Source organism: Squalius cephalus, assembly GCF_949319135.1.
Source record: "Squalius cephalus genome assembly, chromosome: 19".
In the NCBI taxonomy this organism is placed as follows: Eukaryota; Metazoa; Chordata; class Actinopteri; order Cypriniformes; family Leuciscidae; genus Squalius; species Squalius cephalus.
Genome location: NC_137140.1, coordinates 24,886,395 through 24,903,494, shown reverse-complemented (window position 1 = coordinate 24,903,494; position 17,100 = coordinate 24,886,395). Strand labels below are relative to the sequence as shown.

Here is a 17,100-nt window from a genome sequence, read left to right as displayed (position 1 = left end):
TATTTCCTATTTTTTATCGTTTCAATGTCATATTAAAAATAATAACGTGCATCCTCATGTGAAGTTTTCGTGGCTTTTATCAGTGGTTAGTGGGTATGTAGTTGAAATGTAGTTGCTAGGATACGATGTAACACACACAGGTGGTTTAGATTAATGTTTTTATAGAGCCGTTTTCAGAGGCTGTCAGAGGGGAGAAATTATGCCTTTTGAGAACATTAAGGTAAAAGCTATACTTTTTCATGGAATCTAGAGATCGGGAATATATATACATTTATGTAAAATAATTTTTTACGTTAATTGTAATCTTTTCTAGGAGCCCCAGCCTCCAAGAGCACGGGTGTTGTTATGGTAACGTTAACTTTAGGTCCCACAAAAAAAAATTACGTTAAATAAATAAAACATCCAATGCAGTCTGCATTTTCAGTATCTTTAGACACAAACATCCTCAATTATTCTTGTTGACTGTATTTCTAGGGCAGATCTGAAACACAGTGATATGGAAGAGATTGAGAAGACCAATTCCATACCTGAGATTGAAAGGTTTACATTTATATTACAAATATTGCTTAAGATAGGCATATTATGCTAATTTGTATAGACCTTATTCAGAGCAGCGCCATGACAAGTATGAAAGCGAGGCTGTGAGGGAGGGATACACTTGCCGTGTTTTCAATGGCATCCGCTGAATAAAGCTCTTAGATCACTTAACTTATAATTTTCCACAGCTCATGTTGTTTGGAGTTTTGTGTCTAACGTTTCTGAAATTTCTTTGTTTAGATATTTTGCAGGATTTCGTCAGCAGAACAATGCAAAAACCCACCACTAGCATGTCTATCCCTCACAGCCTCGCTTTCATTATTCATTCCCGTTAAAAATCAAAGATGGCGCTGCTGTGAATAACGTCTAGGCCTACATTATTATTTAATTTTAAACAGTCAGTCATGTTACACTATTACATAAATTAGTGTGACATTATAAAATATAATAGTTAAAAATACCAAGATTAACTTAAAGGTGACACCCGCATGTAGGCTAAACTATCTTTTAAGTCCATCGCTGAACAGTGGCTAACTTTACCTCTTTTATCTTGTTAGGCAACCTGCTAATTTTCCTACCATTGTGTAAATAACCAAGCTATAATTAACAAGTTTAAATGCCTGAGATAGACCAAATACATTTTTATAGAAAATCTAGCAGCTACCCTGAATTACAAAAGGTGCTGCATAACCGGAATGATGCTAATCATAATTGATGACACATTGATTGATCTTACGTGAATGCACATTGTTTGCTTCCCCTCTAGGATTTTGTGCCGTGCATTATTGATCTCTGATGTGCCTCAGCCAAAACAGGCAGTACTTCTTGAGTTGTATACAAATCTAGTGCTGTTCTGCAGAGAGAAACATTTCAACAGGGAACAAACTTCTGTTCTCATCTCCATTATAAAAAACGTGCATCAGTTCAACACAGGTGATGCAGCCATAGTAATCATGTTATTGTATAATTAACAATATCTTTATAATTTTGTACAAGATAATATTCTCATACTTATATAATATTAAAACATTCTTGTAAAACATTTTCAGAAACACCCCTCAATAACACAGATCACTGTTTGACCTACTGCAGTGAACTTCTGCTTTGCCATTCAGTCAGGGTATGTAAATATACCATTCAAAAGTTTGGGGTCAGTAAGATTTTATTTTTTGGAAGAAATCAATTTAAGAATTTTATTCAGTCATCAAATTGATCAAAATTGATATTTATGTTACAAAAAATGTGTTTCAAATATTTTTTCTATTAAAAAAAGAATCCTGAAAAAAAAAATGTATCAATGTATTTCCACAAAGATATTAAGCAGCACAACGATTTTCATCATTGATAATAATAAAAAAAGAAATGTTTGCTGCAAATCAGCATATTAGAATGATTTCTGAAGGATCATGTGACCAGAGGTGGACAGTAACAAGTACATTTACTTGAGTACAGTACTTAAGTACACTTTTTGAGTATCTGTACTTTGCTTGAGTGTTATTTTTTTTCTGGAAACTTTTTACTTTAACTTCACTACATTTGAAAGACAGATATCATACTTTTTACTCCACTACATTTCTGTCAAGGTCCTTGAGTAGAACCCGTCAGAACCCGACGTCATATTGACGTCACCATCCATTGTGGTTGGAAATGAAAGTCGGGTTGACGTCAGAACCCGACTGATGTTGGTTTCATTCTGACGTCAATCCGTTTTTCATTTTCAACCACAATACAACGTCTGTCCAACACTGGAGATTAACGTCAATCTGACGTTGGATTCTGACATCAACCTGATTTTCAACGTTGGGTTTGGACTTCTAAATGCGAATTTTGTCATTGTTATGGAGCACACTAGTTTATAGATAACAGTAAGGCTAACACATTCATACTAAAAGCCAACAAACTTTAAATAGGGAAGTATTTGAGGGAACAGCCATTTTGGTGTCCGAAACCATTGTGGACGTTATTGAGTGCACTTATTCAATCTCACATTCAATCCCACTACTGGACCTGTGTTCTAGAAATACATCTGATATTGATATGAGGGTAGGTAGGCAGGCATAGATTCAGAGGCATAATGTACTGTAAGTATTACGTACAACAATGCAACAATAACAAAATGCATTGACATTTATTTTTTACTTTTAAAAATGAGTACTTTTACTTGTAACGGAGTAATATTTGACCTGTAGTATTTGTACTTTCACTCAAGTTAGGAAGTTGTGTACTTTGTCCACCTCAGCATGTGACACTGAAGACTGGAGTAATGATGCTGAAACTGCAGCTTTGCCATCACAGGAAAAATGACATTTTAAAATGTATAAAGAGAGAAAACAGTTATTTCATTTTGTACTGTATTTTAATCAAATAAATGCAGCCTTAACCACAAATTTTAAACAGTTGTGTAATCATATATCTGCTTTGAAATAATAACTGTTGGGAAGTTAACAAATGTTTTTGTGCTCAAACCTCTTTTGTTCTTTCCCCTATTAAACACAGAGGCCTCCTTTCAGTATCGACCTTTTCAGCTTGGAGCAAATGACACAAATTTTATACTATTTCATCAACACATATATGAGACATTATTTTTTATACAAATACATTTTTACTCCAGAGGTAAGTTTATGGATTTGTCAAGTCAGATACTTTAGTACTAGCACTAAATTCTAATTTATGTTGACAGAACAATTAATTTTATGACCTCTTCCTCTTGCATGGTAAGGTACAGTTGGATATATCCTTGTCATATATTGGAATACCTGAGGAGGACACCAACACAGAGGAAACTGCCCAACCTGGTACTAATGCACACCTGATAAAATCTCTCTCTCTCTCTCTCTCTCTCTCTATATATATATATATTAGGACTTTGACTCTGAACTTCGTTATTCGAATATAATTTGAATATTTAAAAAAATAATCATATTGAACGAATATTAGGCAGCCTTTAATATTCGAACCTGTTATGGCCATTATTTTTTGTAAATGTGTTTGCTTGTAAACGTTGTTTTCATAGCTCGTAGATATTAGAATATATTCGAATACATTGATATTTGATACCCGTTCGAATTTGATTTTTATTTTATTTTATGATATATATATATATAAATATATATATATAATATTAATATAATATATATTAATATATATATATATATATATATATATATATATATATATATATATATATATATATATTAATATATATATATATATATATATATATATATATATATATATATATATATATATATATATAAAACTGATATTTGAAAGTATATACTGTCATTTGTTGTTTAAAGAAAGTACTGCAGATGGAGATAAAGAAACTGAGAGGGAGACAGAAATGGATGGAGAAGTTCAACAAAGTGCTGCACTACCAGAAATGAAGACCACAGAGACAGACAGTCCAAACCAAGGTAGTTATATATTCCGGTATGTTTTAATTCAACTGGTTTAATTTAATTCCTGAAGTAAATAAGTTCATCCATTTCTCCTCCCACTTAACAAATGATTAGGTAACACTTTACAATAATGTTCCATTTGTTAACATTAGTTAACTATATTAATTAACGTGAACTAACAACGAAAAACCCTTCTAAAGCATTTATAAATCTCAATTAAAGTTAATTTCATCATTTACTAATACATTATTAAAAACAAAAGTTGTATCTGTTAATATTATTTAATGGATCTGAGCTTACATGAACCAACATTGAACAGCTTAACAGTATTTTTTTTTAATTATTAAATAACATTAATAAAGATCAATAAATACTCTAACAAATGTATTGCCCATTGTTAAAGATAGCAAAATGCATGAACTAATATTAACTAACAAGACCTTAATGTATAGTGTTACCAGTTATTATTAATGCATAATGTAATATTTTATTTATCCTGTTTATATAGATATATATGTAGTAAAAAAAATAAAAAATTAAAGCAACATTTAAATGTTTGAGTGGCATTATACATTTGTGCCCAATGTACACTAAATTGTATTTTTAGGTGTTTTTTTTTTTTTTTAAAGAGATTACGTATTTATGCCAGACTGCATGCTCTAATATGTAATACTCACTGCATACCATAAATAAAATAAAAGTATATGTTTATGTATGTTTTTTTCCCCCACAAGGTTCTTCTTCAAAGTCTGAGCTCAGGTCCATAGTTCAAAAAGAAGTGAGGGATGAAGTGAAGCGCTTGACTGATCAGCTACAACAACGTCTGCAGGACAGTGCTGATCAACTTAATGATACCATTAGTAAACTGGAGGCCAAGATTCAAGTTAAGAAGTAAAAAATGTTCCACATCTTTAGTTTTGAAACCACTCCTTTCAAAAAGTAAAAACGCACAAAATGCATTATATTATTAATTTATGTATACCTGTTTAGAATTACTACAGTACCTTGATGATGAATGGATAATGTCTAGTCAACTGTGATAAAAAGAAACAAGTGGTAAGACATATGTAGAGGTTAAAAAGGAATAAAACCTGTACAGACAACTTTGTAAGGATTTTAAAACAACTCTCAGTAGTAATGCGATGTTTCAAGTATTTGTATTGAAAGTCTTAAAATCCTGTTAAATGTTCCCTGTCCATCTATGGTTTAGGCTTCAACAACCTGGAATTGTTTTCGAAGCATAACAGTAATAATAAATTCAAATATACAATCTGCTTTGTGTCAATAACAGACAAAGGCTAAAGAGCTTGACTAGGAAACAAGCTCGGTCCAATCTGATAGTTAATTGTAAATCCTAGTCATTTTTTTTTTTTAAACGTTATCTCTTCATATCAAGCTGGTCCATATAATAAGCAATATTAGAAGATACCATCGCAAAATACATTTAAAAAATAAAATCCACAGTGAGTGGTTAAAATGAGGTTAAAATGCTGTTAAAATCAAAAAGCACCATCCCTCTTTGAAGACAAAAAAAAAATCATCTATAAAAATCAAACTGCTGTGTTTTGTGTGCCTTTTTGACAGGCAGGCTATAACCACATAAAAACAAACAAACAATAAAACTGTAAATGGACAGATGAGGGACATCTTTAGAAACAAAAATATGACCTTTAGTTTTCAAAGTCTTCAAGGCCCAGTAGAATGATTTTAGCAGTGTTCTGGAACAGAGCAGCTCGATTCTGTTGCTCCCCTTTCTTGACCCAGTGTCCGTATATGCGGAAAGCACAGCCGTCAATGAGCTTGCGCACACCGCGGATGGAATAAGGGTCTCTTGCTAGGAGCTCCTTTGTTAATGGTCTGGCTCGGTAGTAGCAGCACTGCATTCGTATACAAGCTAACACCGTCAAGATCAGGGCCTGAAGATGCAAAGAACAGTTTTGAATTACAATTGGAACTATACTTGTATAGTATAATTATACTGTTGTCCACAAAAAAGATAGCTATTTTAAAATGTAGGTCTTTTTTTTTTTTTTGTAATTCAGAAGAACCTGTAATGACAAGTGGACACAATTTTTAAAAATACATACTATATATGCCAGACTGCATTTGTAATTCTAACAACCAACAAAAACCAGAAAATAAATATATAAATAAACATACACTACAGTTAAAAAGTTTGGGGTCAGTAATTTTGTTTTAAAGAAATTAATATTTTAATTCAGCAAGTATTGATCAAAAGTGACATTAAATACATTTATAAATTTTCTAAATGCTTTCTATTTCAAATAAATATTCTTTTATGTATTCTTCAAAGAATCCCCCAAAAAATGTATCGCGGCTTCAACAAAAACATTAAGCAGCACAACTGTTTTCAACATTGATAATAATAACAAGAAACCTTTCCTGGGGCCGTATTCACAAAGAATTTTAAGGCTAAAAGTAGCTCCTAACTGGCGAATTTAGGAGCAACTCCTAAAAATAATGGGCGTGTCACTCGTAACTTTAGGACTCCTAATTTTTTTGACTAAGAGTAATTCACGAAGCATTTTAGCCCTAAAAGTAGCACCTAAGCCTGGGACAGCTTAAAAGAAGTCGAGAGGACTCCTAACTCACTAAGACCTATTCACAAACCGCTTTTTGTGGCATTTCACGTTGCGATGTTTTGAAATGCGTTTGCGGCGGCTACAGGAGCTTCCAATCGCGAGGGAACAATTTTGCATTGTAGGCATAACTAGGGATGCAATAACGCTACCAACAACAACCAAAACTAGGCTACTCATTGCATGTAAACTAATTGTAATGTTTCATTGTGAATCAAATTAAAATGTTCTTCTCTTTGCAAACGTTGGCAGAGGCATATAGTGACAGATTAATTCAATAATGTTGCAAAGATATTGCATCAATCCATATGTTTCATTAGGCTACTAGGCTATTTGTTTTGCCTTACTCTTTATTCATTTAGGCTATTTATTCAGTTATTCATCATCTTCCGTCCTTGGCACTACTTGTGTAGCGCACGCATTCTCAGACCTGTCACCTGTCACTCATCATCGTAGGGGAGGTGTTTGGAATCATCCCCGCGTTACAATCATCAGCCAATCAAGGTGGTCACTTCAGTCGAGCTTGTGCATGAGTAATGACGTCATCCATAGCAACGAAGACTCACTCTTAGTTTAGGAGTTGTCATTTTTCTTTACTAAGAGTAGGTCTGAAAGGTGTTGTGAATAACTTTTAAGAGAAAACTCCTAGCTTAAATCTTTTAGTGCGATTTAGGAGTACTCCTAGTGGTAAGATAAAATGCTTTGTGAATACGGCCCCTGAACAGCAAACCAACATATTAGAATGATTTCTAAAAAATAAACAAAAACACACACCTTAAATCTCTTCCTGGGGCTAAAGATCCGCACATCCTCCTTTTGGTACTGACGGAAAAAGGGATGAGCTAAAGCTTGCTCGGCCGTGAGGCGAAGTGTGGGTTCCAGCACTAAAAGCCTTGAGATCTAAGGGAATTTCAACTTTTTAAGCAAAGAGTGTAACGCATACATGGGTGCATTTCTCAATATTGACAGTAAGCCTGTATGCTAAAAGCCTGTTCACACCAAGAACAATAACTATAAAGATAACTATATTAGCATCCACACCAGCAGACAATATCATTCAGTTTATTCTAATGTATTTATTTATGCATTTAAAATGTATTTATATATTTAAATGCTTGAGCTCTTTAAAGCAGGATGGATTCTGATTTGACTGTCAATATTTTTATCATTCATCAGCTGGAAGAAAAAAAAAATCACTCTGAAAATGATTCCAACGATATCGTTTCACAGTGTTATTATCATTATAGTTGTGGTGTGGGCTATTCTTTTATATTTAGAATGAATTTTTGAACTATATCTTTAGTCATCGTTCTTGGTGTGAACTGGCCTTAAAGGAGAACTCCGGTCAATTTTAACATTGAGCTCATTTTTTTGTACATTTGGAGTGCTGTCAATACAGAGAACAACGACAAAAATCGGTGTTGCCTACACCGAGTTATTCTATTTTTAAAATTTGCACCCTGTTGACTTCAATGGGGCAAGTACTAAACCTGCTTTTAGCCTCTTAACATCCTTGATGCAAATACCTTTGTTTACATCCTGTTTTTCAGTTGAAGTCCAAAGTAGTCGATTGCAGAGTTCACACGCATAGGTTTAATACCTATGATCACGCGCGTGAACTCGGCAATCGACTACTTTGGACTTCAACCGAAAAACAGGATGTAAACAAAGGTATTTGCGCTGGCTTAAATAACATCATTTTTATACATTTCTTTCACATCTACTGCAGTCAGACTCACTCGTGTTCACTCAGAAGGAATCACTCACATTTTCTGTGCACTTGTAATGACACATCAAGGATGTTAAGAGGCTAAAAGCAGGTTTAGTACTTGCCCCATTGAAGTCAACAGGGTGCAAATTTTAAAAATAGAATAACTCGGTGTAGGCAACACCGATTTTTGTCGTTGTTCTCTGTATTGACAGCACTCCAAATGTACAAAAAAATGAGCTCAATGTTAAAATTGACCGGAGTTCTCCTTTAAGACAATGCAAAGCATCTCACCAAGTCTTTGACGGTGTCAGACCGGTCATCCCACTCTGGAGAACTAAACTGGTACCGGCCTTCCATGATCATTCTCAGCATCAGCAGCTGTTTGCGATGCCAGAACGGTGGAGACCCAGCAAGAAGGGTGAATAGGATCACACCACAAGCCCACCTGTGGGAAAACATGGGACGATGAACCATCCACAATGCTTTTGTGACCCAAAAGAAAGGTTTATTAGCAGAATATGAATGTTATTTACTCACAGGTCAACCTCTTTCCCGTATCCCTCATGCGTCTCATCCATGGAGCATTTCAGAATCTCTGGTGCCAGATATCCTGGTGTTCCGCACAACTCTAACAAGGGAAATTGACAAAGCCCAGTGTTCAAACAGTGTTTGATGTGATTTGTCGCTGTTAAAGGACAGTGTTGATTTTCTCACCTCTTAGTCTTTCATTAGGCCCCAGCTGGACCGAAAAGCCAAAGTCCGAAAGTTTGATGTGTCCCTGGTCGTCTAGCAGCACATTTTCAGGTTTGAGGTCACGATGTACAATGTTTCGAGAATGTAGATACTGGACAGCCTCCAGAAGAGCACGCATCATACTCCTAAAATAAGAACATTTGCAACCAAAATATAGTACGAGAAGAAAAATTTGCAACCACAGAAACTTTAAACAAGATTTGAGAAAAAAACGTACCTGGTTTCCTTTTCACTTAGAGTGACTTTTTCAGTCAAGTAATCAAATAGTTCTCCTCTCCTCATGCTGTACGAAAAGTTGTGTGTGAATTTTGTTTGGAATTTTCAATGTAAATATAATATAATAATATATAATATACTTACAGGTCGAATACCAAAAATATGAAGGTTGTTGACTCATAAGAATCAATAAGTGTGACTGAAAAAGCACAAATAAGGTTAGTTACTACTCAGAAAGGGCTGAACACATCATTTCCAGCAGTAGCATTCAGACTCACTGATGGACGGGTGGCCCTTCACCACAGTAAGCACGTGGATCTCCTTCAGCGTGGAGCTCTTCACCTCCTCTAACTGCTGTTCTGTCATTTTCTCTGCAGTGATCTCAATGATCTTCACTGCAAACTCCTGTCCTGTGTGTTTGTGGACACATCTGCGCACCACACTGCTCACACCTCTGCACACGGGACAGTTTAGTAAAGACATCTCAATAAATTACATTAAAACACCTGCCGAATAGTACAAATACTCACCTGCCAATCACCTCTTTGGGATCATATTTCTGATAAAACTCTTTTGCCCCAACCCAGTCGGGCAGCTCATCTCCAAGAATGATATCGCGAGTCATACTGATAACCTAAAACAGACATGTTTATTTACCTTGAGTGAAGAGAAGGTAGAAAGAATTAAGCTCTAATACAGTATTATTAGTAGTAGAAGTATTGGTATTTAAAATGTTTTACCAGTATTTGTAAGTATAATGTATAAATATCTTTTAAAAATAAAAATGTTTTAGGTTAACAATATTGCGTGCGCCTCCAGTGCTTTGAGAAGCTGCTTTTAAAGGCGCTTTATAGAATAAAGTGTATTATTATTATTATATTTTGTGGAAATAAAGAAATATGGACATGCAGGAAACAGCACGTACACAAGAAGGACGTGTGCACGTGCATGTGTGGTGGGGGGTTGTGTATGTGTGAAATTCCTACAGATACAATCTGCTATCTTTTTTTTATTCAGGATCGATCATAATTATAGCATGCTATTTTACATGTTCATAATAAATGTTGCAAGTTAATCATTATAACGGACATGCTTTCTTACTAGTTGTACTAGTTTCTTACTGGTTAATATATGTTTACATGTCAACCCTAAATTAATGGTGTCGACTACAGCGGACAAATGAGTACCCCTATCAAAATACATCGTTATTCTGAATAATTATATTCTTGTTTTGAAGCAAAATACAATCACTTCCTTGGTGATTTAGTAATTCGTGCATCAAAAAGTAAATTATAAAAATCACTTCCCTTGTTTTTTAATAATGAATGCATCAAAATGCAAATAATAAATCAGAGTAATACCCACATACATGTGAAATAACAGCTAACTTCAGTAGTAATTGAGCAAGACAAACAGTCTAACTGTTCTGAGAAACGAGCCGTTGCGATCATTGACCTCGTATGCTGTCTTGTCCCAACCCTGAAAAACAGAATGTACTCACAACCACTTCCACAAATCAGCCGAAGTGCACAGTCATCTGACGGGTCTGTGTTTTCAACTGTCCGGCTGAAGACATGAAATTGGAGCGGTTGACAATACTGCCATATCACTGTTGAGAACTTTTATAGTGCTCCTGGGCAGTCGGCACTGGGCAATGTCAACAACACCGTCGACACCCACTTCTCTGCCTTGTAAATGACAGCTGCGGTACACTCGGTATTTGTCACTGCCACCTACAGGACGGAGCGGGTAACTAATGGCACAGACTATTTACTAAAAATGTTATTAAGTTTATGATATGGCAACATAAATATAATTAAAAACTGTTTAAAAAATAATAATGTTTTACATACGAAAATGAATAGTAATTTTGAAAAATATGTGTAAAAAATCACTGTTTTATGTTACAAGGAGTGGGTCACCTTATGGGGGCCGACATGTTGCGATCACATGACTAGCTAAATACTACTTACTTTTTCTTGGTATCCACCATTAGTCTGTAAAACACTTTCAATAGTAAAGCAAGACCATTTCCATGGGAACTCAGATTTAAAATGCTACGTTTTGGACTTTAAAATGAACAGCTCTAATTGACGAAATTGACTAAATAATGATAAAGTGATATAAACAGCAGCAAGGCAAGCACTGGGTTGGACCGATTGGGTTGTTTCTGGGTGTGCTTTTCCTTCTCTCGTTGGTTGATCTGTCATCATTTCCATGGACAAAACACTCACTATGGGCTTGAAACTGCCTACATAATATTGCATATTTAAAGAGTTTTCCAACAGAAACAAAATGTGAAGCTGAATATTTAGGCTACCACATAAAAAAAAGTGCATTTACACGTGCAAGTTCAATGCTTCACAGATGTGGCACAGATGCATTTACATAAATAATACAATTCAAAAATAATGTAATGAAAGTAATATTTTAAATATGAAAGTATGGATATTATAACATGAAATTATAAACGGTTGTGACTATAAAAAAGCTTATTATATATAATATTCATATAAACAGAAGCAAAGAAGCATTGTGTCTGCATTTGGAGGCGTCACATATGCTCTCAGAACAAACTTAACTCAGTCAAATGAGTAAAGAAAGAAACGTAAATACCAAAACTACTGCTGTGTTCAAAGTGTGAAGCCTACATTTTACACATTCCCTTCTGATATTCATGAAAGGAAGCTAGAATATCAACCAACACCTTTGCACTGCAAAGGCGGCACCGATGCTGCATCACGGCTGTGTAAAGCTGCTTAAGCAACATGGGGAGATAGGATTTTCAATGGACTAACTGGTAGGTATTAGGCTGTAAGACAAGTATTGATCAACACCAGTCATAATTGAATCCTCCAAAACATCTACTTTTATGATGAAAGTAACCATAGATATAATACACCGGAAGTCACCGTTTTGTCTCATTTCTAATACGGAAGTGGGCGTGAATAACAGCCACATTCAGCAGCATCACATCACTGTATACGTCCCATAATTAATCACTGCAACCTATTCATTTCGGACTTAAATATATGCAGATCAGCTTTATTTCATCTTTATCTCCGCGAGATACAAGTAAGTGCGTTTGTTTCTGGGTACCGCTGATATGCGGGCTCGTGCACATAGTGTTTGTTGTGGTAGAATCGCAGCGATCAAATGTGCTGCGGCAAAGGATGCAAGATGTTTTGACCACAGCAGACATTGAATAGCGTGATTGTCCCTCTAAAACAACATGGAGGAACAAAATTCAGTAAAAGTGTGGCGTCCTGCCCTATCCATCCTATCGAGCACAGCGCGTGAAGCATGCAATGCATTTATTCGGAATGGGTTTTGTCGCGCGCGCTGGCCTCCAGTCGCTAATGCATAACAGTCCTAGTGTTTGCCATATTATGCATGCAGATGTGTCGTACAGCTGCATCCCTTAGGTAAACCAACACACGTTCAAATTAAATGATGAGTGAAGTGTGTTTACGAAGTATTTCTGATCTATATATCTAATTGATACTATTTTTTATTTGTTTTATTCATATTTATAAGGATCTTTATATATTTCCAGCTGTTAAGAGCCCTTGGAAATATGAGCCAAACGTCAGAGCCTTCAGCCGATGCTGCTGTGACTGAAGGTTTGGATTTTTTTTTTATTAGTTTGCAATGGAAACCAAAATACCATAGTTTTATTATAAAACCATTATAAATTACTAATACATCTCATTCGTATAAGAAGCGTTTAAAGGGATAGTACACCCATTATTTATTCACCGCCATGTTTCAGACCGGTAGCACATCTTCAATAAGGTTCCATTCGTTAACATTATTTTACTACAGAAACTAACAGTGAAAAATGCTTCTAAATCTTGGTTTGTTGATTTTAACATTTACTAATACAGTTATTAAAATCAAAAGTTGTATCTGGTAATATTATTTAATGGACTTGAGCTTACATGAAATAACAATAAGCAGTTGTATTTTTATTACCTAACGTCAACAAAGATGAACAAATATTGTAATAAATGTATTACTCATTGTTAGTTAATGCATTAACTAATGGGATCTTATTGTAAAGTGTTATCTTACTTTCTTCTGTGGAGTTGTTATGGAGAATGACAATCTCTTTCATTGTATGGAAAAATGTCAAATGAAAGAGAAAAATATGGAAAGGCTGTCCGCCTCTAACATTCTACCTAACATTTAATTTAATGAATCTTTATTTTTGAGTGAACTGTCCCTTTAATTTTTTTAAGGCAGCAGTTGCAAGTATCACATTTCCACTATTCTGTTGCCAAAACAACAATTGTAGTAACTTTGGTATTTTGGCATAAACTGTGGTAAATGATTTAGGTTAACTTGAACGCTTATTTATTTACCTGCCATTCTTGTATCCAGCTCCAGTTTCTCAATCTGAAACCAAACAATCAACAGCAGGGAAGAAACAGAACAAAAAGAAAGTAGAGGAAGTGGTGGAAGAAGAAGAGGAGGAGTATGTTGTGGAGAAGGTCTTGGATCGGCGCGTGGTGAAGGGAAGAGTGGAGTATCTCCTCAAGTGGAAAGGCTTTTCCGAGTAAGTCGCTGCTAGATTTTTATGGAAGCTTGTTTCTGCCACAGAATAAAAAATAAATTTGGTAATTCTGACCAATTTTTAAATTCAAGCTTCCATAGATTTCAGCTGGTTTTGGGTGTAAATCTTAGTGCTTATTTATTTTTTTGCTCAGTGAGGACAACACCTGGGAACCTGAGGACAACCTGGACTGTCCTGACCTCATAGCAGAATTCCTTCAGTCGCAGAAATCGGCTGAGTCTGGAGGCAAGAGGCGGGCCGAGTCTGACGGAGATGGAAAGGAGACCAAAAAGCGCAAGGATGAGGTAAGAGCCATGAAGATCTGAGCATCTGAGATGTCTACATCATTCCATGTCTATAAGCTGGTCAGGAAGTGTCTTTAAAACATTAGAAAACCAAAAGAGATTGAATGGGCTAAACAGTGTCTTACATGCCATCTCTCTTAATTTAGCCTGAGAAACTCAGAGGTTTTGCACGTGGTTTGGATCCTGAGAGGATTATTGGTGCTACAGACTCAAGTGGAGAACTCATGTTCCTCATGAAATGGTTTGTATGGAAATTGTTACCCGTAAGGTACAAACAAGTATTGGATTTAGAGGGACAGTTCCTGAGCAGCATTAGGAGAGATCGGGGGCAATTGTAACACACTAAATTTCTTCAGTCACACCTATTTAGCATATGGGGGATTGAATCACTTTGTTTTTGCTTTAGCTATCTTAAGTTTTGATGCCTTCATATTGTAACTTATATCTATTTTATCATGAGGTTGTTGGTTAAAAGTTAACAGGAATGACAGATGGTAGCTACCATCATAGCTGTGAGGTCGGGGTAATTGTAACAGTAGACTGCAAAATTGAATCTATAAAATGTGTAATAAACTTTATTTTAAGCATACATCGTTCAAAAGTTTGGGTCACTCAGTACGATTGTTTAAAAAGATATAATACTTTTATTCAGTAGGATGCTTTAAATTGATCAAAAATGACAGTAAAGACATTCATAATGTTACAAAAACTTTATATTCATTCTACTCTATTCCACTATTCCAACATTGATTATAATAATAAATGTTTCTTGATCACCAAATCAGCATATTAGAATGATTTCTGAAGGATCATGTTACACTGAAGACTGGAGTAACACACTCTAATAATAATTTAAAAATATTTCATTCATAATTATGTTGTGTAGGTACCATTTAGACTTGCTTTAAATGCATATTATTCTTTGCGAATTAAACCATTGGCGCCATAGTGTTTTTAATTTTAAAACATTTTGTATGAATATCTGGAACCATTCACTTTGACAAATATGCAATATCAAGGAAATCATAAAGGGGCAAATACCTTTTCTGGACACTTATCTGAAAAAAAGCGAATACAGCATATTTGAGGTTATACGTTTTAGAAGTTTATACATTCCTCGGGAATCAAAGCCATGAACTTACCGAGCTTTGCTAGTGCTGTGCTTTAAGCTTCAGGATTGCGGTAATATGGGTTATTTGTGTTACAGTTTCCCCCAACCACTGTTTAAGGGGTAGTTCACCCAAAAATGAACATCCTGTCATCACATACTCACCATCATGTCATTCCAAACCTGTGATTTTTTTTTTCTTCTGTGAAACACAAAAGCAGAACATTGGGGTCCAAAATGACATTGAATTCCATTGATTTTCATTGTATGGGCAAAAAAATAATAATAATATATAAGTCATACAGGTATGACATGAGAATGTGTAAATGATAACAGAATTTTCATTTTTGAGTGAACTATCCACTCCATTCACTTTCATTCACACGCATGTGAATGCGAAATGCAAGCTTCATCTTCCTCTGCATACTAAAGTTCAAGTTTGGTGAACTGTGATCTACACATTCATACAGAAAAAAACAACGTTTTTAATGATGTTAGTCACAAAATTGACCTCTCGGCTCAAATACTAAGAGCAGAGTTTTGCGGAGAGTGAAGTAGATGGGATATTGAACATTTTTTTAATTGTTATTTTATTAAAAACAGATGGCATCCAATCTTGTTGCCAAACTTCATTGCAAATCAATTTTGCATGCTCTAAAAGCATTCATACCTTTGCAGTCACCTCCATAACGGGGACAATTGTAATGTTATTGACTTCTGGTATGAAATTTGATATTATTACTATATATTTAGGCACAAATGCACTTCATATACCAAAAGATAGCTGAGTTGCCTGTGAGTTGAAGGAAAATTGAATTATTACAATTGCCCTCGGTTTCCTCAACTTAGAAATCCATCTCGGATGAAAAATAGCTGAGCTGTTGGTTGCCAATGTCTTCTGTATTTTTTTTTACACTACAGGAAAAACTCTGATGAAGCTGATCTAGTACCAGCCAAGGAGGCGAATGTAAAGTGTCCACAAGTGGTCATCTCCTTTTACGAGGAACGCCTCACCTGGCATTCATACCCCACTGAAGAGGAAGAGAAGAAGGATGACAAAAATTAGATGACAACAACGAAAACAAAATTGATGTAAGGACAGTCGATATCAGTCGTGGCCATTGATATGCTTTTTTGTTGTTGTTTTTTTTAAAAAGATGGCAAAGGAAAATTGTCAGAAACAAACTTGTAAAAAGCAACAGTATAAACTGTAATCTACATAGGTTTCAGTGTATTTTAGTTTTGGCACCATTGCCGTAGATGAAGCGAATAGAACACTAGAAAGGTGACTTTGCACCTTTAATGTACTCTTTATGCTTTCTATTGACAAAAACGTTCAAATCATGTTCAGATTTAAATTCATACAACATATTGAAAGCATCACAGTCTGATATTCATACATGTGATTCAAAAAACAAACATATTTACATGTTAGAAATACCCTGTGTAATTACAATGTTTAGTCTATCATACTGGGTCGGTTTCATTTGATGCTGTAGCTGTCTCTAAAACGTCCTGATGTATTCCATGATCCTTACTTTAATGTATATATAACTAATGTTAAAATATTACTGCCTTAACAGATTATTAAGAAAATGTCAATTTTATACATCTGTCAATGCAGGTGGTCATTGAATGCATGACTGTATCTGGGCCCATGGAAAAAGGTTTAGGATATAAGCCTTATTAAACATTCGGAACTGGCTTTGATATGATTGGTTTTATAAAGTCATGCCAGCAGCTGTTACTCTTCAGTGTTTATTTGCCCATGAACTATTACGTGTCTGGTCTTACCATAGGTGCTATTTGTGAGTCAGCCCCATTGGATATTAACAGTCTTTCTTGACAGTTGTGTTTGTAAATATACCATTTCCTTGCACATCAGTATCACTGTGTACAGTCAGCGGAAGTTTG

General features: G+C 35.0%; 3 protein-coding genes across 7 annotated transcripts; 2 read left to right on the top strand and 1 right to left on the bottom strand.

Annotated features, from left to right (window-relative positions):
* Positions 1-84: 84 nt before the first annotated feature.
* On the top strand, positions 85-4,833 carry cfap119 (cilia and flagella associated protein 119; the record flags this gene model as incomplete). The annotated part of the gene is made up of 9 exons (XM_079850844.1): positions 85-220; positions 314-348; positions 475-540; positions 1,304-1,470; positions 1,587-1,657; positions 3,034-3,150; positions 3,257-3,332; positions 3,837-3,953; positions 4,673-4,833. Exons 1-9 carry the CDS (start codon positions 200-202, stop codon positions 4,831-4,833), a joined length of 831 nt encoding a protein of 276 aa, XP_079706970.1. The 5' UTR covers positions 85-199.
* Positions 4,825-10,909, bottom strand: phkg2 (phosphorylase kinase, gamma 2 (testis)). Its single transcript, XM_079850843.1, has 10 exons — positions 10,720-10,909; positions 9,749-9,852; positions 9,497-9,672; positions 9,363-9,417; positions 9,220-9,285; positions 8,964-9,127; positions 8,787-8,877; positions 8,541-8,694; positions 7,313-7,438; positions 4,825-5,854 (listed from the first exon to the last, which is right to left on the bottom strand). Exons 2-10 carry the CDS (start codon positions 9,841-9,843, stop codon positions 5,609-5,611), a joined length of 1,173 nt encoding a protein of 390 aa, XP_079706969.1. The 5' UTR covers positions 9,844-9,852; positions 10,720-10,909; the 3' UTR covers positions 4,825-5,608.
* A 1,238-nt stretch (positions 10,910-12,147) lies between these two features.
* cbx1b (chromobox homolog 1b (HP1 beta homolog Drosophila)) lies at positions 12,148-17,030 on the top strand. 5 transcript variants are annotated; one of them, XM_079850648.1, is made up of 6 exons: positions 12,151-12,293; positions 12,775-12,841; positions 13,602-13,776; positions 13,928-14,078; positions 14,225-14,319; positions 16,108-17,030. In XM_079850648.1, exons 2-6 carry the CDS (start codon positions 12,796-12,798, stop codon positions 16,250-16,252), a joined length of 612 nt encoding a protein of 203 aa, XP_079706774.1. In that variant the 5' UTR covers positions 12,151-12,293; positions 12,775-12,795; the 3' UTR covers positions 16,253-17,030. The 5 variants fall into 5 exon arrangements, with proteins under 5 accessions (XP_079706777.1, XP_079706774.1, XP_079706775.1 ...); XM_079850649.1 differs by having other exon boundaries at positions 12,159-12,293; positions 12,756-12,841; XM_079850647.1 differs by lacking the exon at positions 12,151-12,293 and adding an exon at positions 12,556-12,643 and having other exon boundaries at positions 12,756-12,841.
* The last annotated feature ends 70 nt before the right edge of the window (positions 17,031-17,100 follow it).